This window comes from Microcebus murinus, chromosome 1 (assembly GCF_040939455.1).
Source record: "Microcebus murinus isolate Inina chromosome 1, M.murinus_Inina_mat1.0, whole genome shotgun sequence".
Classification (NCBI taxonomy): domain Eukaryota; kingdom Metazoa; phylum Chordata; class Mammalia; order Primates; family Cheirogaleidae; genus Microcebus; species Microcebus murinus.
The window spans coordinates 104506990-104532152 of record NC_134104.1 but is presented as its reverse complement, the minus strand read 5'-3'; the positions used below and the strand labels follow the sequence as shown (position 1 = coordinate 104532152).

General features: G+C 34.8%; 1 protein-coding gene across 1 annotated transcript in view; it reads right to left on the bottom strand.

The window, feature by feature from the left end:
- GPR149 (G protein-coupled receptor 149) overlaps nucleotides 1-23044 on the bottom strand; it is a 56316-nt gene extending 33272 nt beyond the window's left edge. The window contains exons 1-3 of the mRNA XM_012774380.3: nucleotides 21527-23044; nucleotides 20392-20584; nucleotides 13687-14135 (exon numbers count right to left, since the gene is read on the bottom strand). Coding sequence (XP_012629834.1) covers nucleotides 13687-14135; nucleotides 20392-20584; nucleotides 21527-22507 — 1623 coding nt within the window. The 5' untranslated portion in view covers nucleotides 22508-23044. The remainder of the gene's footprint in view (nucleotides 1-13686; nucleotides 14136-20391; nucleotides 20585-21526) is intronic.
- Between the last annotated feature and the right edge of the window lie 2119 nt (nucleotides 23045-25163).

The following is a 25163-nucleotide window of genomic DNA, read 5'->3' as shown; positions in this document are numbered from 1 at the left end:
ATATTAAGCCAACACATGCCACAGCCTCACTCCCTCCTCCAGCCCAATGAGAGTCTAAAAAGAAGAGTCTGAGACTCTCATTCTGAGAGTCTAAGAAGAAGAAGGAGAGAGAGAGGAAGAGGCAGAAAGTTTATTCAAAGAAATAATGGATGAAAAATTCCCATACCTGGGGAAGAAAATGAAAACCGAGATCAAGGATGTTCAACAAACCCAAATAAGGTAAAGCCAAAGAAATTCACAGTAAGACATATTACAATCAAATTTGCAAAAGTCAAAAGCAAAGAGAGGATTTCAAAAGTATCAAAAGAAAGTGACTCATCTAATACAAAGGAACCTCCATAAGTTTATCAGCAAATTTCTCAGCAGTAACACTACAGGCCAGAAGAGAGTGGTCAAAATGCTGAAAGGAAAAGAATTGCCAAACAAGAATACTATACTTGGAAAAACTGTCTTTTAAAAATGAAGACTTTCCCTGACAAACAAAAGCTGAAGGAGATCATCACTACCAGACCTGCCTAACGAGAAATGTTAAAAGGACTTCTTCAAGTTGAGACAAAAGGATGCTAAACAACAATACAAAAATATATGAAAGTATAAAATTTGCTGGCAAAAGTAAATATATAGTAAAATACTGAATACTATAATACTATAATGGTGGTAAATAAATCACTTTTAATTGTAGTATAAAACATAAATGTCAAAAGTACTGGAAATAATTATAACTATAGAAATATGTTAATAGATACACAATATAAAAAGAAGTAAAATGTTGCATCAATAACACAAAGTGTATGTGTGTGGGGGGAAGGGAGAAGTAAAGGATAGAGTTTTTGTATGCAATTGAAATTAAGTTGTTAAGCTTAAAATCAACTGTTATGCCACTAAGTTGTTTTATGTAAGTCTCATGGTAACCACAAAGAAAATACATATAGAAGATGCACAAAGAGAAAAGAATAAAATCAAAGTTCATCAGTCAAAAAGAAAACTCCACAAAACAGAAAGGAAGACCACAAGAGGAGAAAAAATGGCCAAAAGAACTATACAACAGTCAAAAAACAAAAATGGCAATAGTAAGTCCGCCTTTTCTTTTTTTTTTTTTCATCCTCTTCCATGACAGTTTATTTAGCGCATTAGCATTTGGCACAGCCATGACTCCAAGTATGTCCTGCCCAGGCAGGGTTCTGGCAGGAAGAGATGGTGCTGGGGGTCATTTCAGGTACCAAGTGTGCAGGGCATGGGGCAGCCATACGGGGCAGCCACATCTGGAGGGAGTAAGTCCTTCCTTATCAAAAGGAAGTACATCAATTACTTTAAATGTAAATAGATTAAATTCCATAATCAAAAGATATAGAGTGGCTGAATGGATTTTAAAAAAGCAAGATCTAATTATATGAAGTCTATAGGAGATTTACTTCAGATTTAAGGACATACACAGATAAAAGTGAAGGGGTGAAAAAAAAATTCTGTGTAAATGGTAACCGAAAGAAAGAGTGGCTATACTTATATCAGATTAAATTGATTTTAAGTAAAAAATTGCCCAAAGAGACAAAGAAGGACATTATATAAATGATAAAAGGTCAATTCACCTGGAACATGTAACAATTATAAATATACATGCTGTCAATATCAGAACGCCTAAATACATAAAGCAAACGTTAACAGAAATGAATAAAGAAATAAACAGTAATACAATAATAGTAGGAGACTTCAATGTCTCACTTTTAATAATAAATATAATAATTATTTATTATTATAATAACTATAATCATTATAATTAATTATAACATATTATTAATTATAATTATACAATATAATTATATTATAATATATTATATTATATAATTATTAATTATAACAATTATTAATCATAATTAACAATATAATAAATTATTATAATAATTATAAATAATTATTATTTATTAATAATAAAATAATATTTTATATTATTATTAAAAATAATAGACAAAACATTAGCTAGACTAAGTAAAAAGAGAGAAGACTCAAATAAATAAAATCAGAAATGAAAGAGTAGACATTACAACTGATGAAACCAAAATAGAAAGAAGCATAAGAAACTACTATGAGCAACTACACATCAATAAGTTGAATTCTACCAAATATTTAAGGAAGAATTAATGTCAATTCTTCTCAATCTCTTCTAAAGGACTGAAGAGGATGGAATATTTTCAAACTGATTTTATGAGGCCAGTATCACCTTGATAACAAAGCCAGACAAAGACATCACAAGAAAGCTATAGGCCAATATCCCTGATGAATATAGATGCAAAACTCCTCAACAAAATAGTACCAAACCAAATGTAACAACTTACTCAAAAGGATCATATACCATGACTAAGTGTGATTTATCCCTGGGAAGCAAGCATGGTTCAGCATATGCAAATCAATTAATGTAATATAACATTAACAGAATGAAAGATAAAAATTGCATGATCATCTCAGTAGATGCAGAAAAAGTATTTGCTGAAATTCAACACCTTTCATGTTAAAAACTGTTAACAGACTAGAAATATTAATAGATGAAAATTACCTTAACATGAAAAAAGGTCATACATGAAAAACCCACAGCTAACATTATACTCAATAGAAAAAAGATTAAAAGCTTTTTCTCTAAGACCAGGAACAAGGCAAGATGCCCACTCTTGCTGCTTCTATTAGTGCTAGAAGTCCTGGCCAGAGTAATTAGGCAAGAAAAAAAAGGCATGCAGGTCAAACACATAACTACAGAATATATCACTGAAGACAGTAGAGAGAGGTATACATTCAAAAAAAGGCACAGAGGAAAGAACTATCACTTATTCTGGAGATATAGTGTATCTGAACTTACTGAATCCACCTAGGAAATGGGTCCACATCTTTGCAAGTGACCTTATCTCCCATGAGTCTCCAGACCAGACATGAGCAAGGGCAACACTGGATCTGCTGGGATCATTATATATAAAAGCAAATGTTTTGCACATACTTTAGTGCAGAGTAAAGCCCCCCAGGTTTGTATTGGCATTAAACTTGGGTTGGATGTGTGTAGGATAGAATTTAAGTCCTGACCACCTGGTTTTGGCAATAATAGATGAGAAGAAAAAAATGGACTTCAGCTATTTAAATGAGGCTTATAACATAAAATTTATAGAGTAACTCTATTCAGTAGAAATGTTTGCAATCATGGAAATGATTTATGTCTTCACTGTCCAGTGAGGTATCCACCAGACGCATGTAGCTATTGAGCACTTATTAAGTTGAAAAGGCCACATGTGGCTAGTTACTACATTACTAGACAGTGCATATTTAGAATATAGAAGACTTGGTCCCAGAACACTGAGATGAAATGGCCAATTTAAGTTGACTAAATTAATAACTATGAGTTACTCTAAAATACAGTTGGAAGAAAGTTTTAGATACTGTAAGACTTAAACCCAAATACAAATGTTTTAAACATTGCATTATGTAGACATGCAGATATTCATTGACTAGCATTAATCAGTCAGCTGCCAGACCTAATGATAATTGTCTTCTAATTAGCATTCCAGCTCTTGGTAGTTTCCATCTACTACTGATCATTAAAGCTGACTCCTCCCTTCTTGCTTGTAAAAAGAATATTTGCATTATTACTGATTGCAAGATTGAAATATAATGTTTTAGATCAACAAGTCTATATATAATTCATATAGGTGAAAAATTATAATATTTTTGAAGGAAAAGTGAATGCTGGGATACTAACAAGCTAGAAAGCTAAAACAGACCTGAAGGTTGAGATATCAACCTAAAAGAAGCACTTAATAATACTCCCAAGAAAAACTGACTTATTCTTGGAATGTGAACAGAAAGTTAAGCAGGTAGAATAGGGGAAATAGCTTTAAAATCAAGTTTTATAGCAATTTCTAGAGCAAAACTATAGATACCTTAAAAAAAAACACACTGCCAATTAAAGGTAATGTTTTCTAAACCTTGAGTATATGACCAAAATAAAAAAAATGTGTGAGGGCAAGAAATCATTTAGAGGTGATTTCTTGATAGGAAAACACAGTCAGGAGCTTCAAAAATATTTAATATTTGAAAATGTTATATTTCTTGACTAAATATTTTTCCTGATTCCTTAGGCTCAGATAGGAGGAACAGTGATTGGGAATTGTACATATGGCGCTAGGTGCAATGGCTGATGCCTGTAATCCCAGCACATTGGGAGGCAGAGGCAGGAGGATCAGTTGAGGCCAGTTCAAGACCAGCTTGAGCAACATAGCAAGACCCCATCTCTATAAAAAATAAGGAAAATTAGCTGAGTGTGGTAGTGTGCGCCTATAGTCCCAGCTACTTGGGGAGGCTGTGGTAGGGAGATTGCTTGAGCCCAGGAGTTCCAGGCTGCTGTCAACTATGATTGCACCACGGCACTCCAACCAGGTCAACAGAGCAAGACCTTGTCTTAGAAAAAAAAAAAAAAAGAATTATAACTATATTCATGTGTGTCTAGATTTGAACCTATGTCTAAAGAGTACTGAGGTGGTCTGAATTCTGAGATTCTCACTGGAACATTTTGCCTCAAGCATATTTTATTATGTTGCCCAAATGAGTCTTAAGTTATAAATTATATAAAATTATGTAAAATTTTTATTCAGACCAATCTCCATTTCTTATTAGGAAATGTTTCTTTAGTGTGGGACTCACATAACTATTCTCATTTTACAAGACAGGTAATAGACACTAAGAAACAATGTCAAGCAGCTAATTATTAATAATTGTTGAGGAATAATAGAGTTCACATTTTTTGGTTTATATAATATTAGCAAGGAATTTTTATTTTTATTTAAGACATTACTAAAGCAATAGTATTCTTGATTATAAATGTATCTACTTCTCTTGTTTCATGACTTTTAACTTGCAGCAATGGGAGTCAAATAAATGTTGTTTTAAAATAAATGATAAGCAATCATTTGGAAAAAAGATACAGTTATATCCATATCTGACATCAAACACAAAAATAAACCCCAAATGGACCTGAGATCCAAATGTAAAAATTTAAGCCACACAAGTACTAGAAGACATGGGTAAATTCTGTTTAAACTGGCGTTCTAACTATTACTCAAAATTCAGAGGCAATTAAAGGAAAGATTGATGATTTTTACTATAAAAAATAAAAATTGTGCATGATAAAAACACCATAAACAAAGATAAAAGATAACTAAAAAATTAGAAAAAAATATTCATCATATAGTATATCTTGAATATAATATTTCTCATTTGTAAAAAACTCTTAAAACTTGAAAGATAAAGAAAAAATCCCAGTAAAATTCAGAAAAAGATAAGAATAGATAATTTACAAAAAAGAATAAGACAAAAAATCCCTTAAACATATAAAAACTATTCAAACACACTTATAATTAGATAAATATAATTTAAAACAACCCTGAGATATCATTTCTCTTTTATCAGACTGGCAAAAATTAAAAAGTATGACCTATATACTGTTACTGAAGTAGTGGGGGGAAAAGACCCTCTGTCATACATTGCTGATGGAAGTACAAACTGGTTTGATGCTTTTTAAGGGGAATTTGGCAATTTCTAATAAAACTACACTGGCCATTTGATCCAGAAGGTACATATGCACAAGGCTACTACTCATTGCAGTACTGTTTTTAATCACAAAGTGTTGGAAATGGCCTAAAGAGAATAGTTGAATCGACTATGATATATCCACACTAGATTATTATGCAGTTATGAAAAAAAGAATGAGGAAGATGTCTATGAACTGATATGTAGTAACTTCTAGGATATATTAAATTGAAAAAGCAAAGTGCAAAAGCATATCTATTATACATATAAGAAAGAAAGGGCTGTAAGAAGATAAGCATTTATCTGTCAATTTGTGCAAAAAGAAATACAGGAAAATTAAACCATGAACTACAAGATTAGTTATTTACAGAGGGTGAGTAGGAACAGCATGGGAAGAATGAGAAAATGGAAACAGGGAAGAAGGAATGAGTGAGAAAAGTATGTCTTTTACAGTTCTGACTTTTGGAAACCTGGTAACGCTTTACATACTCAAACATAATCAAAATCAAAAAGGATGTGAGGGTAACTCAAATATAAGGGAATGGAGAACAAAAGCATGGACTTGTGTAACTTTCAAAGATTATGTTTTGACTATAAACTGTAAGCTAAAGATAAAAAGAACTGTACAGAACTATTATTATCCTCTAGTTAATATTTTTTCCCACAAGGGTGTGGGTTAGCAATTTTAAAGCTACTTTATGTGTGTATTCAAGGGTTGGGCAAATAAATAAATATATTTGTGGATATAAGAAACAGTTTTTCTCACTATCAGAAAAAGAAGACACAAATAGAAAAAGGGAAAGGCATCAGTGACCCCTATGATATGTGATTGGAATTGGAGGCATCAATATAAATTCATGTTTTAAAATTATTTATAAAGAGAGGTTGGTATAGAAATATAGATGTATACATGAGCATGTGTTTTCTAGTGAGATCGAGCACCAGCAGGCCCTGCTCCATAAGGAGCCATAAAACTTGAACCAAGATCTCTGATAAAACAGGAGACGGCAAAGAAACCCACACCAGCTAGAAACCAGATGGCCACACAAAAATGACCTCAGGTTACCTTCACTGCTCATTATACACTAGTTATAATGTATTAGCATACTAAAAGAAACTCCCACCAGCACAGGTGACAGTTTACAAATGCCATGGCAACACCTGGATGTGTTATCTGCTTCGTTTAGAAAGAGAAGGGACCCTTGGTTTCAGGAACTCCCCACCCCTTTCCCAGAAATCTTATGAAAAATTCTCCCTCCACTTAACATAAAATTAAATAGAAGGTATAAAATAAGACCCTAACAACTCACAAGGTGTTACTCTCTGTTGCTCTTAGGGGTAGCCACTGTTCTATCTATGGGGCAGTCTCCTTTTTTTCTTTTCTTTAATAAACTTGCTTTTGTTTTACTCTATCAGCTTGCTCTTGAATTCTTTCCTACGTGAAGCTAAGAACCTATTTTGGCCTTTTGGCTAGATCCCAATTTTGGGGTCCACTTTCCTGTATCACTAGCTCTGTCCAGTAGGGTTCTAGAAGCAAGATGCCTCAGTAGCAATGAGCATACCTAGCATCTGGGTCTTGATTTCTAAACACTATTTTCCAATAAAAAGGGCCAAAGCTCCTTGAAAAAGGGTTGATTCTAGGGCTGGGTCAAGGAAAATACAAGATGATGCTGGAATATCTTGTGCTGTCAGAAAGTGAGGAAAGTAAGGAAAACATGGTGATGGCATGTTGAATGGATACAGGAACCAACATGAAAGAGCTCTCAATGGTCAAATCTAGTACACTTTGAGTAACAAAATAAATTATAATATGGCTTATAACCTATAAGTTAAAATAAATATCTATGAGTCCATATTGATATAAATAAATAAGTAAATGGAGGAAAAGAGATAGCTATTCTTTATAGTAGAATTCCAATGATAAATAAGAAGTAATAATAGAATAAAAAATTACCATCACATGATAATTGTTGCAGGCAGGATTCATCAATGAGCGCTAAAGTTAGTGGAGAAAAGTATGATAAAAAGCAGAATATTTGTATAGTCTCAAAATGGCTCTCCATGAGACACTTAGAAATTACAAACAGAAAAATAGTAACTTTGCATGGAGAAATCTGACAGGCACCAGTTTTGCAAAGTGATCAAAGTTTACATCACCATCAAAAGACATACCAACATTATGTACCTCTTGATATGATGCACTAGAAAAGGCAAACGTCATTCCTGTGGTATTCTTGCCCAAAATGCATAACCTCAATTTAATCAACAGAAAACATAAGACAACTACAAATTCAGGGGTATTCCAAAAACAAACCAAAACAGATCAGTAGTCTTCAGAAGTGTAAAAGTCATGTAAGACAAAGAAAGATGCAGGAGCTATTACAGATTGAAGGTAAGGAGACATGAAAACAAATGCAATATGTAATCAGGGATTAGATCCTGGACCAGAAAAGGGATATCAGCAGGGAGGACAACTGCCAAAACTGAAATAAGGTCTATAGTTAATAATTATTTATAACTGCATTATTGTTATATAACATGTTTGCATTAGTGGAACTTGGATAAAGGATATATTGAAACTCTCTGTACTATTTTTGCAGCTGTTTTGTAAGTCTAAAATTAGTTCAAAATAAAAAGTTTTAAAAATATAATGAGTTGCCAGCAACTTGAGTTCAAGTAATGGGTAATAACTCAATAGAAGGTCATAGAAGAGGTTCAAGCCATAGCTGGGTGGTTTCAGTACATAGGCTTTAAGTTCTCCTTAAGGCATGAGACTTTTAACAGAATTCTTAGCTTAATAGGTGAATTATAGGTTTTCACATAAGCCTTGATCCAATGCTAATTCCCTTGAATTTGTACAAAGTGAGCAGTTAGTTCTGTTTAACTCATCGCAGTAAATTATGCACGCTATGAGGATCACAAAATGTGCTATGAAATATCCAAGTTAGTTTAGAATAAAATTCTCTTAGTTTCAATTTCTGAGACTTTAAATACTTGAGAACAAATTTACATGTGTGGAAGATTTTTCAGCCACACTTCAAATAACCACTCCAAACTATACCAGATAATGACACAAAGGGCTGCAACAACTTAAATGAGATGAAAATAGAGAAAAGCAGATACCATGCAGATTATAGAAACCTATGCTGCCATATACAGTGTGATCCCATTTTTATCAAAAGTAAAAATATATGTGGAGGAAAGAGCCTAACATTTTATATGACAAAATGTAAACAATGGTTAACTCTGAGTGGTTGGAAGTGGATGTTTTTTCTTATCAGCAATTTCTAAATTTTCTACAATAATTGTATATTACTTTTATAATCATAAAAATGATAAAAGTTATAAATTTTTAAAAAAGAAAGCTGTATAATAATTTTTTAGGTCTCTAAATGGTGAGTAATGGACTAACCTCTTCAAATAAATGGATGTAGTCAAAAATAAGATATCTATACTCCAGAAAGTCATTTGTGTTAGGTGGCTGGGTGGAGGCCACAAGTAGAAGGTGATAAGTGCGTTTTCTTATTATGGTCATTTCAGTTAAAAATGTTAAAAGTTACTCAGAGACAAGTTTAAGCACATATAATTGTTAAGCTAAAAATGTCACAGGAAACTCTAATATCTTGTGCCAAATTTATTTTTTAATAGTTTATTTTTTAAAGTGAAAAAAAGATGTACTTTTATTTAGGGAAAAGAAGGAGAAATATGCATTGGGATTTTTAGTTTTACTATACTTGATGGGGCATACATTAAATGGAAAAAAGTTAATTTTGTCCTCCTCTTTAAACTCATATCCATTCTCCAGTGCTCACACTCTAAAGTAGTACTTAAATTTTAACATGCATATGAATCAACCCGTGGATTTGGGTTTTGCAGGTCTGGAGTAGATTCTTGATTTTGCATAGGAATTACTTAGAAGATTATTAGTAATGCAGAATCTTGGACTAGACCTCATACCTACTCAATCTCACCCTACATTTTAACAACATCCTCATTTGATTTATATTCACATTAAAATTTGAGAAGCACTCATCTGAAGAACCAAAAATAGTCTAATTGACTTTTGGTTTTGGTCATTTCCTATGAAAATTACTTAAAGAAATAATAATATAAAAAAAGATTATAGAAACCTATGCTGCTACTAAATTCTGTTAGCAAATGATACAATGTAATTTTGATTTGTAAACTATTTTTAGGTAGTAAAAACATTTCCCTTAGAATGAAAATAAAATTTCCTTATTTCTTAGATGACTTTAAAATTAGTTCTTGTTGGCTTTATTTATCCCTTAAACTAAGTGGTTGTGTAGCAAATTTAAATACAATCACTTTCCCTTGCTTTGTCTTTGAGGACTGTTTTAGAATCTGTTTATATATATGTAATATAATATACTATATACTATATACCATATGTAACATTATATAGTATATAAAATATTTATATAATATATAATTTTATATACAATGATACATTATATATAATTATTGTATTGTCTATTATCTGTTATATAAATATATATGTTATACTGGCATAGTGGAGGACCTTTCCTTTTCAGATGCTAGCATGGTAAGATTTTATATGAGTTAAAAGTTATATCTTTATTTTGGATATATAATAATAAATGAGTGAGTTTCTAGAACTCTAAAACAGGACATTAAAAGAAAAGAAAATGGAATTCATAGGTAATTTTATGAGCTGAGTATTAAAAGAGAAAACTAGAATGATCACCCATAAGCCACTAAATTATTTTTTAAGTCAAATTTTCTTTCTTCATAAATGACAAAATTTGAGGCTCTAGAAAATCATTTCATTTCAGAAGCAGGCATACCGTGGCCACCACATTGAAACTATCTAAATGAACTCTGACATTATTGACTATTCCTTCTGAGCATTTTAATGGTAAACCATTAGGATTCTACCTACTAGAGGTCCCAAAAGAAGCAATTGTGTGGCCAGGTTTAACACTGGATTTGTCTTACAAACACCCTCAACCATAAATTTTATTGAATGACATTTAAATCTACTGAAATCATTCTACTACCATCTTTTCTACACTTTACCTTGATCGGATAGTCTCACTCTTACTAGGTAATCTCAGTCTTACAAGATATACTGAGAATTCATTTACTAAAAGAAACTCTACTAAAAAAATTAAACAAAACATATTATAAAAATAGAGCTCACCAAATATATTTGAAATAAAATCTGCTTTTTAAAAATTCTGAATACACATACTATTCAGTGTAGTACCATTAGATATGAGCTGATAAATTGAGCCCAAATATTTGAAAGTACAACCATAAAAATTCAAAAGAGTTAGTGTTTCATAAAGTAATTGCAGTGTCTACCACAGTTTAATGTATCACTGTACAAGATAAATAAGTTAACATTGCTTTCAGAGTAAAGCAGGCACTTGGAAGAAAAGGCTAAAAATGAAAGTGCTTTTGAAGTCACCATCTGCTTACTTCTATGTAGTATTTACTGCTGGAGAATAAGATAAGAGTTAAAAACTGACTTTGGTATTGGGAAAAGTTCTCATGATCTTTTTGGCCTCAAATGTATTTTGTTAACATTTTAAGTTACAATGTTAACATTAAAAATTTTGTATTTTAAAATGTTTTGTAGAATTTTATACAATTTTTAAATTTAAATTTTGTAATTTCACTTAATGTTAACTTAAAAATCATAGGCAATTTTGTTAAGAGAAGGTCATACCAACAATATCAGTCTCTGGTTTAAGGATATTTTTCCTGATACTTTAAAATTTGGGCCAGGCGTGGTGGCTCATGCCTGTAATCCTAGCACTCTGGGAGGCCGAGGTGGGCGGATTGCTCAAGGTCAGGAGTTCAAAACCAGCCTGAGCAAGAGTGAGACCCTGTCTCTACTAAAAATAGAAGAAAATTAAATGGCCAACTAAAAATATACAGAAAAAATTAGCCGGGCATAGTGGTACATGCCTGTAGTCCCAGCTATTCAGGAGGCTGAGGCAGAAGGATTGCTTGAGCCCAGGAGTTTGAGGTTGCTGTCAGCTAGGTTGACGCCATGGTACTCTAGCCCAGGCAACAGAGTGAGACTCTGTCTCACAAAAAAAAAAAAAAAAAAAAAAAAAAAAAAAAAAAAAAAAAAAAAAAATTGTATAGTATTTTAATTTTAATTAGTTTCTGGAAATACAATTATCTTTTCTGAATATTCTATTACCTGTTTTACCACTAATCATTTTTGTCCATAGCTATCATTTCATAAGTTTTCTGAGTTACTTTATCATCACAGTTTTTAAAATATCAATTCTTAATAAGGAAATATTTATAGTTTAAATATATCTGGATTGATTAAAGTTTTGTACATCCCATATATCATTTTATTTTTTGATTTAAAGAAGATTGTGGATAAGTTGTGCTTCATCATTCTCATAGGACAATATACATATGTGTAAATAGTGTGTGATTCTTTCACGTTTCTAGGTGAAGTTAATTAAGTATATTTTCCAAACTATAACCAAGACTTTTAAATGGGAGTTATAAGTTGTGATATTTTAGATAATAATTCCCACTGTTTTGAAAAAATATATTTTTAAATGGAGTTAAAGTAATATTGAGTGACAAAAAGCAAGTCCCAGGAGACAGTATATCATCTTTGTAAGGCTCAAAAGTAGCAAAACTGAATTATATGTTGTGTTAAAAGTACATAAATTTGTGATAAAATAATTTTAAAAAACATGAGGGAGATTCAAGATAACTGTAACCCCTAAATGGTCAACATGAGGATGGATAGGGGAGCAGTACACATGGTAGTTACAAGTTATCGGGACACACACTTCATCACAAATGTTACTTAATTTTTAAGAGCAAGGAAACAAGGAGGTTTAGATTATTTATGAACAAATTGGTGATGAAAGTGTAGAAATTCCTCTCTTAGCTGGGGAAACATGTTGTTCCAAAAATTGGGATAATTGTGTTCTTGGACTTCTGCTTTTCACAGTATTGTTCTCTTTATGGCAAATATTTAGTGACGTTTTTCTGAGATTTCTAATCATTAAACAATATGCACAACGATCTTTTCTAATAATGTATTTTGTATACTTTGTTTTACTATTCAACTTACTTTTTAAATAGTGATATAAGATTGAGACTAGTGGTTTTACTTAATGAGAATAAGGGAAATTTCAGATTATTTTGCTCATATTCATAGCCAGTGAGATATGGTTATACTTTGAGTCAATTAATGTATTATTACTAGCAGAATATTTTTAGAATTATGTTTTTGATTCCAGAAACTAGGTACAAGTAGACTCTGATTTCCATTAAATCATGTAGAAAAAGTCCCTTTTTCCCAGTAAATCAAAAGTGTGGAAAGCAAGTGCAAGTTTAATTATCATATATGAGAGTTTGGGAGAATGAACAATCTCATATCAATATTACACTGCAATTTCAATAAAATAAAAAGAATCTCTCATCATTCTAGGCAAGCTTAAATCAAGGAGAGAAGGAGATAAGATTCAGGTTCAAATTCTTTTAGTTTATAAAACATTATAAAACCATTCTTCAACCTTTATGGAAATGGGACATTCAACAGGGCTGGCAAAGGCTTGCCAGAATGTATTCTAGAATAAATCTTTTTCTTTTTTCCTTGCTGGATACTGGAGGGACTAGTTCTTGCAAGACTGAGAGGCAAACTGTCCAGTAAAGTGGAAACAGGACAACCTTTATCATTGCTAGTTGTATAAATATTTGCCTTTACATAAAAGAGAAAACTTCCCTTGGGGACTTGTGAGATACTTTTGGGATGGAGAAGGGAAAAATAAAATCTACAAGTCAACTAATCTGAAACATAATTTCTAAGTGTCTGGTCTGAATTTAAGCAGGTTACTTGAGGTTAAAATAAAAGGCTATACCCTTCTCAAAGAACTCTGCTGACTCCAAATGTGTAGATTTTGAATGAAAATACATACCAACAAAATTAAAAAGTCCTTCAAAAGATACCTTGAAATAAAATGAAATATTATGGAAAATGATTAAGGCAAGAGAAATTAATCTTGGACTTGATTGAATGAAATAAACAACTAATGTTTTTCATGCCCATCATATTTAGTCTTACTTCTAATTTTACAGGAAGAACAACTTTTACTGTACCTGACGTGGGGTTCTTTCTGATTTACTTCTACACCACTCCCAGTCTGAAAGGTCTGGTTTCTGACTCTCCTCATGAGATAGTCTCCTTTCTGGCCCTTCAAAAAAGGTGGTTTCTTCATAGTTAATATCACCTCCTGTTTTGTCAGAAAACACATCCTTTTCTTTGTCAGAATCCTGTTTAGTCTCTATAACATCAGTATTCGTGCATTTGTTGATGCCTTTTATTGTGGAACTGTCCAAAGAGGTGGTGGTGCTGATTTCTACCTTTATGGCATTGAAGACATTACGGTTGTCTCTCTGAGAGTCTTTTGTAGCTTCACACTCATAGTTCATCAGGTTGTGATAGGATACGGAATTTTCATCATCATCATAGTAATCTTCATGTGCTATTTTATAAATCCCATAACTTTGTTGGAATGATAGATTGAATTCAAAGCGTCTCCTCTTGGCTAAGTAAAAACAAAAACAAAATTCCATGGCTAGTAAGGTAGATAAAAATAACAGATGGATATACATAGTGAATAAAAATAGGAAGTGAATTCAACCTGATTATTCTACAATAAAAAACTATCTTCATTTACTCCGTGTCAATTATACAAAGCAATTATGCCTCACAAACTCAAATTATCTTATCACCCTGGGCCTAATTTTTCTCACTTGCACAGTGAGGGTTTTGAAATATATACAATCCCCAAAACCCTTTCAATTTTTAAAAGCAGTTTTACATACCAAAAATTTAACCATAAATTAGTAAACTAGCAGATATTGAGTTTTAGTTTTCTCAGTCTATCAATTGTATATTTTTTTTGTTTTTGTTTTTTTGTTTTAAGACACAGTCTCACTTTGTTGCCCAGGCTAGAGTGAGTGCTGTGGCATCAGCCTCGCTCACAGCAACCTCAATCTCCTGGGCTCAAGCAATCCTGCTGCCTCAGCCTCCTGAGTAGCTGGGACTACAGGCATGCGCCACCATGCCTGGCTAATTTTTTCTCTACATATTAGTTGGCCAATTAATTTCTTTCTATTTATAGTAGAGGCTCACTCTTGCTCAGGCTGGTTTCAAACTCCTGATCTCAAGCAATGTGCCCGCCTCGGCCTCCCAGAGTGCTAGGATTACAGGCGTGAGCCACCGCGCCCGGCTGTATATTTCTTTATTTGGGGATAAAATATATTGTTTACAAATTTTATTTTGCAAGAAATTAATTATTAGGTAGCCTTTATATTATGCGAGTTATTTAGCTGACTATATCACCAATAGATATATCTGCTTTAATAATTTTGATGTATACCATTTCTGACACTTATGTCTATAAATGCATACAATAAAAAAGTAGATCATGCTGAAAACCAGCTTTTAAACTTTTTAAAATAACATGTATATTTCTGATACAAATCAATTTGGAATAAATCAGTAAAAAAGTGGATGGATTTATATTTTTGTGATGTGAAGCCCTTTACAATGTCTATAAAGCTGATTAATTACAGGATGAGCTTAACAGGAATGCATAAAATTTTTATGATTTAAATCAGATAAAATATGATGGTATACTGAATATAGTACAATTAATATTAGTTGGTGCATATGTGCAAAATCTTAGTAGAATAACAAGCAAGAATGTAACAGAAAGTGATACAAAATTTTTTATGTGAATGTCATTAAATGCTAGATTATTTTTACATGTTAAAAATGAAGTTATATCAAGGTGGTAAACAAGATACGATTTAATGTTTTTGTTTTCATCTTTCAAATCATGGATTGTTTTGAACAAATTTTCTACTTTGGTAGCTTTGTGTTTTATAGTCAGATATCTAGCTGTCTTTGGCAGAAAATATTTTATGAAAAGCTATAAAGTTTCTATGGGAAAAATAGGTAAAATTTGATTCATTTTACCATACACACTAGTGTTATTCACATACTGATTCTATTACTGAAATGTTCCCAGAACCTAAGATTTACAAACAAATTCTGCTGACTGGAAAATAGAATTTGTCAGTATCATTCATTATTGTTTGAGCCAGAACACAAACAAGAAAAATTTCAATTCAAAGGAAATGGAAAAATAGAAACAGATACTCATATTTTATATTTGAACATCCCATTTATATTTCTACCTACCTTTTCTATAATAAAGTCAAGTAAAATTAAATAAGGCTTTTTAACTTACTTCAGCAGTGTGAAAAGAAAAGGAAAAAAGATGTTTTAATTATCTATGGGTTTCCCTTTTCTCCAAATAAAGATATAAAGTGACAAATTATCAATTCGGTACCATCAAGAAAACAAAAACTGTCATAAAATTACAATTTTGTGATATAACACTTGATAAAATTGATATCTATAACTATGTTTTATTAGCAGCATATAACTTTGAAATATATAAAGCAAAAATGAATAACGTTTTTGAAGGATTGTGCAGAATGTGTTAATAAAGACCCTGCCTCCCTGTCATGAGATACAAGAGACAGTCTGAGATAGGCCATAAGAAGAAAGTAGAATTGCGATAGAGACTTTGATATGATAGAGCAATCCAAGGCCAACTTATGCACACAGATCATGCCATTTAACACATCAACAACCATATACAACAAAAAGCTTATTGGTCCTATTTTACAGCTGAGAATACTGAGGTTGATAGAGGAAACCTACTGAAGATTTTTTACTTAGTAAAAAGACTTGAATATAAAGCTAACTTTTCAGAATTGGAGTTTTTTGCCTACATGTGAAATTGACCCATGAAAGAAATATGTTAATGGAAGACAAATGACCCAGATGTACTGTTCTTAATTCAGAGGAAGTACATTAATTATGAAGTGTAACCAATAAAAACATTTGTTAGTGACTTTCCTCAACAGTAAAGGTAAATTCTCACTGAGGTAACTAATGATACCTGAGATACTTAACCTGAGATAAACAGTTATAACAATATCACAGAATTGATAATATTTGACTAGAGGTTGGTTGTAAAGGGGTAAATGCCTATAAAAATACATTTAAATGACATCGTTAATAACCAAAATGAAGTTGAAGGAAATGTTAGAATCAGAGTCAAAATTGATCATCTTTAAGTTCCTTGAAGGTAAAGACTGTCTTTTTTTCTTCTTTATTAACCAAAGGCAGAAAAACTCAAATGTTGATAGCAGCTACTTAGGTAACATTAATAATGAATTGGAGTTTTTTGCCTATATGTGAGCAAAAACCTATATATAAGGTTAGGCATATATTATAGCAAGCAGGATAGCTTCTCCATATCTAAAGCAAGCTCCTGAGCTCCAGCCAATTGTTGTAGGGGGATTGGGGGCTGTGTTGTCAACTAGGCTGATTTTTCAGACAAATGAGATTCATAAATTTTCATGTAAAATATCCTGATATTAAAATTTTGGCCCATAATTAAAATTAATTAAAAGTAACTATAAAAATTGGTTTAAAAATATATCGTTGAGCCAAATTCAGTTCATGGGCCATGAGTTGGGGACTTCTGTTCCTTATTGCAGCACAGTGCTAGACACATAGCCACAACTTCCCTAAAAAACATTTGTTGAGTGAGTGAGTGAATGAATGAATGAAGCCACCTGTCATAACCACGCATGGAGTGATATGAAGGGCTTGTCAGGAGAGCCTTAACTCAATGATGCTAGCTGAATGGAATATGATTTTTAAAAAAATGATATCTTTATAAAAACTGATTTATTTATAGGTGGAAGGCCTTGAAGATGTTAGAGTTTCTGACTCCTATTTTATGTCCCTAAAAAAGACCCTAGTTGCATTGTTTTTGAAGACTTTTGTGTGTGTGTCAGTAAAAATCAGAGACCTTTCTTTCACTGACTAATAACTTGCAGGAAACTTAAAGACCATCAGAATATTGTCTGGAATCTTTTGAAATATACACTACACTTCTGAAAAATAAACATAATGTTGTATTTTTTCTGAAAAGGAAATGCTTCTCTGTTCCAAACTCCTGGATAACAAATGAATTAGCTTTATTCTTTTGTTTTTAGTCACATCTTGCCAATTATAATTTTAGAAATAAGTAATTGCATCAACTCATAAAAATGAATAATCCTTCAGAGTAATGTGTCACTTACCAGATACTCTAATTTTGTCAAAAAATAGAAACTTAAGATTTGACTTTTTAATAAAATATTTGATTAACTGTTTATTTAATTTAAAAAAGAAAACATCATGTCAGGCAAAGAAAATGAGTTTGAAAACCATATCTAATCCATATGTCTACCACCTGAGACCTCTGTGCTAACGTCATCCTTTTTTAAAAAACAAAAACACTTTTGTTTTGAGACATTAGTAATACAGATTATTGTTGGAAACAGGAGACAATTATTGTTTCCGCAAATTACTTTCCAGTACTGACATTCATTTTCCAGTTGCATGTCTCTCAGTTCCTGCTCAGTGAAGCTGAGAAGTGGAATTATACTTACATCTGCAAAATTAATCTATGGTAGATAGGAGTTAGGAAAAAAAATCTTTCCTTCTTTACTTCTGGAATTCACTGATAAAGAATGTAAGGAGAGGGAATCTGAGTTTGTCAAGGAAAAAAGTTTCAATGTAAAACTGGAGCCATACTTCCAAAGAATTAAAAATACTGTAGCTTATCAAGTACCTGGCCCACCTAAGGATGAGCCATCTTTGTGGTTTCGAAATTCTGTTGTTATGTTATCCAAGCAAGAGAAAAAATTATGGTGGCTTCTCAGACAGTGAAAACACATTATTCTTATTCTCAGAATTTCCCAATGGCATAGCCTGGATCAAAGAGCGAATGGAACCATTTGAACTGTAAAAATCTTATAATTAAGTTTCTCATAATGTTTTACTTTTGAAGCCATGACTCTTTCTAAAAGCATCCACATTTCAAGTCTTTCTTTGGAATTTTGAAATTAAATCAAATAAAAGAAATAGTAATTTTAGAGAAAAATATTATTTTAATCTTGAAAGGCATGTTTTTAATTTCAAAAATATGATATTAATGTGATCACTGAACTCTGCTAGCCTGCCAGTCTCTTCTATCTTGTGCAGTACAGAAGATAAAACATTTCATAGGTTATCCACAATAATAGGTCTGTTACTTGCTTTGTTTTCATTCTAATAAGGATGCTTTACATTTCTTTAAAATGTCCACCTTAAACCACTTTACTGTGACTTTTCATTTTCACTGGCATGGATTCTTGCTTTTCTTACAATCTTAGACATTATAAGACAGGGTTGCTTCATTAATTTAGTGGAAAAATGTTAAGATCTATTGGACTGTTAGAGCCTTCAGGCTTGTGAATGATTTCTTATATGTTATGTATTTGTAAGTGACCCATGAAGGTTTATCACTAATTTTCTCTGTCACTGTTGCTGTGGATATTAATCTTCAGAGAACATTATTATTATAAGTTCTATGGTTATTTTAAATGCAGATAAATTTGGCTTCTATTAACAATAAAACTTTGTGATATTCTTAACAATAAAAAATTATGATCATTTGAAAAATATCTAGACATTCTAAATTTTAAATGTCATCAATATATGAAAAATGGTCATTTCATGGCTAATATTTATAAAATAACTCTGCTGTTAAATTGATTGCAGAGAATCAATCTTCGAGAATATACTTAGATACTCTCCAGATTTTACGACCCTAAAATTGTGTGAGATGGACTGTTTTTATCTAACCTTTCTTCTGTTAAAGAATAATATACTTGCTTATTCTAAGCAAAGGACAATTAATGGGACAATTAATTCAATATTCTTAAATTTATTAAATGGTAGAACACCCTATCTTTTGTCTGGACTGATAAAAAATATCCTTTTCCTTTCTAGCAGAGTCAAAACATACAGCTCATTCCTCAACTTTACCTGTTCTAGAATATGAGAATAATTACACTGTAAAGAGTTTTAAAATTGACCCTGCCTCCCACTTTCATTCTAGGTGTACTCTTTAGAACTTAGATTTTTTTTAATGTTTTTTTTTTTAATGTAAATAGTGTGGCTAGATTCATACCTGAACATATAATGACAAACTCTGCCACTTTGTCTCTTCCTGAAACTGAGGGTTTGTTTGGTTTCGTTTGGGGTGTGTGTGTATGTGTGCATATGTCCACCAGCAAAGGCCTACACTTAAAATTTGTTTTGAAACTGTCTTCAGTCTCTCTGAAGACAAAATTCTCACAACCTTGGAAGAATACAAGCAGCAAAATAAGGAAAATGCTTTCCTTTACTGTTTCATTGAATGATAACCGGCAGCAACATAATGAGTTTTTAATTCTTTCCAGAAAGTTAATAACTTTAATACTATAACTTTAATAACTAATAATACTATTAACTTTCTGCAGGCTTCTCATAGCAATGCTCTTCTTATTTGTAGACTTGGGAGGGGAACTATTTTTCTGCTCTGGGTTAAAAGCTATGTGAATGTAATATATAAATGCCTTTGCTGGCATGCCGTGTTGAATGACTTCTAGTTCCCTTTTTACCTAAAATAATTATTGAATACCACAAGTAGTACTTCACAGGATAGTGTAAAACCTGCCGCATTTAAAACCTACTCCAACACTGTGCTAGCATTTGTTCCACTTTATAACATCTTGTCTATATTTACCATTTCTATTTGTCCTTGAATTCTTCATCATCTACTCAGGCAACTTTCTCAATAGACCACTTTCCTGAATTTGACTGTATGCATATTGTGCGCGACCACGCAGTGCCAGACTTACTTTTTTTCCCATCGGATGTCACTGCGTATGCGTTCTGCCTGCAGTTGATGATGCAGCCACAGGGCAAGTGGGCCCAGCGCTTGGACAAGACAAACACTGGGGTTACAGTGGAGGCCAGCAGGGTGAGTAGAAAGCTGAGTGTCTCGAAGGGAAGGCTCTGAGATCTCACTACGTGCTGGACCACCATGTGGATCTGCAAAGGCAAGAGAACTTCAGACCTAACCCAGAATCACATTTTCCACTTCTCAAGCCTTTCCCCCAAGCGCGCTGCCCCAGCCCCTTACCCAGTGCCCTTCCCTGATTGAGAGCCAGAAGCTCTGCTTCTGGGCTGGTGCCCTTATCTTTGGTGGTGGGCTCTTGGGAACTGGTGAGAGCACCCCACTCTGCCAGACTGCACAAGATTTGGTGGGGCTTCTGTTCTGGCGTGTTGGGTCTGCGTCCACTGCCAATTCAAGTCCCCACCAAGGAGGCACGGTCTACGATGTGGGGGACTCTACTGGGGGAAACAGGCAGGCATGCTGGAGTCCTGCACCTGGCTTTGTCACCTCCCTGGACCCTCAGTCCGCTCGCTCCTGTGCGCTTGTGATAGCAGGGCGCCACTTTGCCACCTCCAAATCGGGCTCCCTCCTTGAGGCAGGAAAAAATAAAGCCTGTTTTGTCCCCTCTCTTCTCTATGTCTGATGCTTTTCTCCTCTATCTTTTCCTGCTGGGGATGGGGATGTCTTTACCAGGCAGGCATGGAGCAGAGAGAAAGGGGTGACAGAAGGTTGGAGGAAAAACAAACCCTTCTTTTTACCCCCACCCTCCATTTCTCAATACTCAGCTTCTGCTGTGAGAAACTACACCCGTGGCCATCACAGCACTAGGGAAACTAAGTCGCCCGCGACCGAAAGCCCTCCCCGTCCCCTGCAATTTTGAAAGGAGAAGCACTTAGCAGCAGAGGCTTCCCGGCCAACCAACGCTACCGGTGAACTGCCTGCCTCCAAGTGAGTCTCTCAAACAGAGCGAGATACATCTGGAAGCGTTCTCAACTGCGCGTCCCTCGGTGACTCCCCAAACCAGCGATGCTGGTTCCAACACGCACTCACACTGACTGGCACACACACTCGCGCTTTGTGAGCAACTGCACTTTTACCATCATAGGCAGCCAAAGGATGACTTTTGTCAGCGCTAGGATCAAAGCGAAGCGCTTCTGCGCTACACTCATGGTGAAGCTCCTGCTGCCATACAGCGTCCCCCGGTTCGCACGCCTGCAGGCTCCAGCTCCAGCGGCGGCGGGCACGCCCGGTCCGAGCACAGAGTCGGAGCTCGGGGAACATCCCCCAGAGCGCCGCGGGGCCGAGCCCGGAGCATCCTCTGGTGACAGGGAAAGCACTCTCCCCGCAGTGGGAGGTGTCCCGGGAGTGGAAGCTCCACGGGAAATTTCCTGGTAGTTGGCGTGGAGTCTCAGCGGTTCCTCCGAACACAGCAACCGGTGAATGAGAGGAACGGAGAAGCCCGCGAGGAGTGCAAAGGCCGAAGCATACACCGCGAAGAGGAACAGCACGTAGGAGCTGGAGCAGTCTGCCAGGCAGCCCCAGGGCGTGCGTACGAAGGCGCCCCAGCCACACAGCGGGAGCGCAGAGAGCAGCAGACTGGCTGCCCACACGGTGAGCGCCACGCCGAGCACCTGGCCGGATCTTCTGGAGGCTATCTGGCTCCCCACAGCTCTGTGCATCGTGTAAAAGTTGTAGGAGACTAGCAGAGTCGCCTTCAAGTTGCTGGAGAGGCCCTGGCATAAATACAGTAAGGCAGAGGTGGTGCACAGAGACTGGAAGTAGCCAGGGGTCTCTTCTGGCCACTGCAAAAACATGAAGATGGTCACCGACAGGACGCTCATGAGATCATCCACAGACCAGGAAGCCACAAGCATGGACACGACAGTTCTGTTCTGCATTCTCAGCAGGGAAACTAGTGAATAAATGCTGCCTGCCAGGGCTGCAAGAGTAATTAAACATGTCAGGCAAAAAAGATAGATATTCAGAGTTCCTGGTGGATTTAAAAGATCCGTAGAATTATGATTTTCTTTCCACAGGCTAGAGTCATTTGTTGATAAGTTACTGAGTAATAAAGACATTGTCCTTGGTCAATATTTAATTTTCCTTCTCAGTGAATCTGATAATTTTCTCAAAACAAAGCATGGCTGTTGCAAATCAGATTTCATTTCTCCTACCCAGTTCCCTCTAGATGTTCCCCTGGTCAGTCCTGTAGGAAATGGTGAAGCATGTCTCCTTTAGATCTGACTCAACCCATATTTAAAAATTAGGTTCCATTTCAAGCATTAGTAAGAGAATTTTCAACACTCCAATTATTAAAAACAAACCAAAAACTCCCTCCCAATATCAAGTTTCAGGCAAGAAAGCAAAAACTCTTCAGGTAGATTGAGAAGCAATGGTGTCTGGATCCTTTTGGGTCCTTCTTATGGAGCAAAGCAGCTTGTAGCTTGAAATAATCAAACTCTATTCACTTTTAAGAGCAGAAAAATGATGCATTTGGTTCCAGAGCTGGATTCAAAGGCAGAGATATTGTCAGGTAGGTTTCAGCTCTGAAGGCTGAGAGAGAGAGCGTGAGCGAGCTCCAGCGGGAGAGCTCATGAGTGCCAGTCGGAGGCAGCCTGAACACGGGCTCCAATCTGAACCGTTGTGTTCTTCAGTCAGCCTGCGATCCACAGAGCTGCAGGAAGGAGGAGTCAGTTCCAAGTAGGAAAGAAGCAGGAAAAAATAGGGAGGGGAGTCACCGGGTGAGCAAAATTACGTGCGTATGTCTCTCAGCCTGCCTCATTCAAAGCAAGAAACAGTGTCCTTGCTAAGCTTCTCCTTTAATTTTGACATATAAAACTACCCAAATGCTTGCTCTGGCTTAATGTAAACTACAAATATCACCTTTGAGAGGTCTAAGCTACTCTGACAACTAAGGGGCTGCTTTTATCCTTATCTAGACTTCCCTGCTTCATAATTCATTGGAGGAAGAATATTATAAATGCCATTAATAAGAATAGGATGTACGAGGTTTCTTTTTTTTAAAAAAATATTGTACTGAAGGATGTCATTATGGTCCTCACTACACTAAAGAGGATTATGTAGAATCTTTGCATAAAGTCACACTAACATTGCACATTTATTTATAACTATTTTCTGTCAATGTCATCAAGTAAACAGTCTGTCATTTGAATAAATGATATTTCTAATTGTTCGTAAGGCCAGATGACATTGTATAGGGCCTGAAGGGAAAGTCACCCCACAAAAAACATTTTGAATGAGAGTATTTGGGGAATTGGATACCATAGTTGCATCTCTGCGTTGCCAGTTTTGCAAGATGAGTAATTTAGCAAAGAAGTAACGGACAGCAGTACTTCTGGACTGGCATTTCCCAGGATGCATTTCTCCTCAGCTTAGCCTCGTGACCTGAGGGCTGTATTCCCCCCCACACTGCTGGAGGTCTGAATAGAAGCAGGGGAAGGGAAAGGTGGAAGTTGGTATGGTAATGATTTAAATGGATGAAAGTGGCTATAGAAGTGTGATCATTCCTTTCATTTTAGAAATAACTGAAGCTTCATTTTGAACCTGAATGTGTTCAAGTGCAAAATGATTGTGTTAGTCATTGCCAGTCACACCCTGGGATAAACGCAGCAGGCATGTCACTTTTCTTGACATGTTGATTGTTTAATTTTTTCCTTCACTCAGTGAATGGAAACAAAAACTACATGCAACAGCTAGCTCAGCACTCTAGCTCTCCCTACTGACAGTAATAGATCTTGCAGTGCTGTGTGAGTAAGAAGGGTCTGGGGATACATCCATGTGAAAATAATGTTGATTCAGAAAGCACAATGATAAATAGACCTTATTTTGGAAGATTTTAAAAGTTCTGTGGTATGCTATTCTGCCCCTTCTCACAGACCTTATTCTTTCTTGCCATAGCAAAAATATTATTCTTGAATATGGTATTTAATCCTGGATTTTCAGTTAGGTTGGGCAATAAGTCTCACGTTGTTAAGATACAATGACTAGAAATCAATAATAGCTACTGCAATACCATTTCAGGCTTGAGAACATTTCCCCTACTATTACCATCATTTCTGGGTTTTCCATTAAATATAAATTTGGAAAAGGGACACTTAACCACCAAGTGGCACTGGTCTTTAGGATGTTACCAAAAGGCAAGAGTTTTTATCACATTTCCAAATGTTAGTGGTAGAATTTTAGCGAGTAGAGAGCCAGGAGAGATATCTGAATTTTTTACTCTAGACTGTGCTATTGCTGGACAGGTAACCTAGGACAAAAATTCTTATACTTTCTAGGGGTATCTGTGTCTGCATCTATAAAATAAAAGGGTGTCTTAGTCTATTTTGTGTTGCTTTAATAGAATACCACAGACTTTATAATTTATAAAGAAAATAAGTTAATTTCTCACAGTTCTGGAGGCTAGGCAGTCCAATATTAAGGTGTCAGCATCTTGCGGGGACTTCGTGTTGTGTCATCCCATGGTGGAAGGTATAAAGGGCATGAGAGCATGCATGTGGGCAAGACAGAGAGCAAGAGGGGCTGAACCCACTTTTATAGCAAGCCCATTCTCTCAATAACTAACTCACTCCTGAGATAATGACATTAATCCATTCATGAAGGCAGAGTCCTTATTCTATAACCGCCAATTATTAGGTCCCACCTACCCACATGTTGCACTGGGGACTAAGTTTTCAACACATGAACTTTGGGTGGCACATTCGAACCATAGCA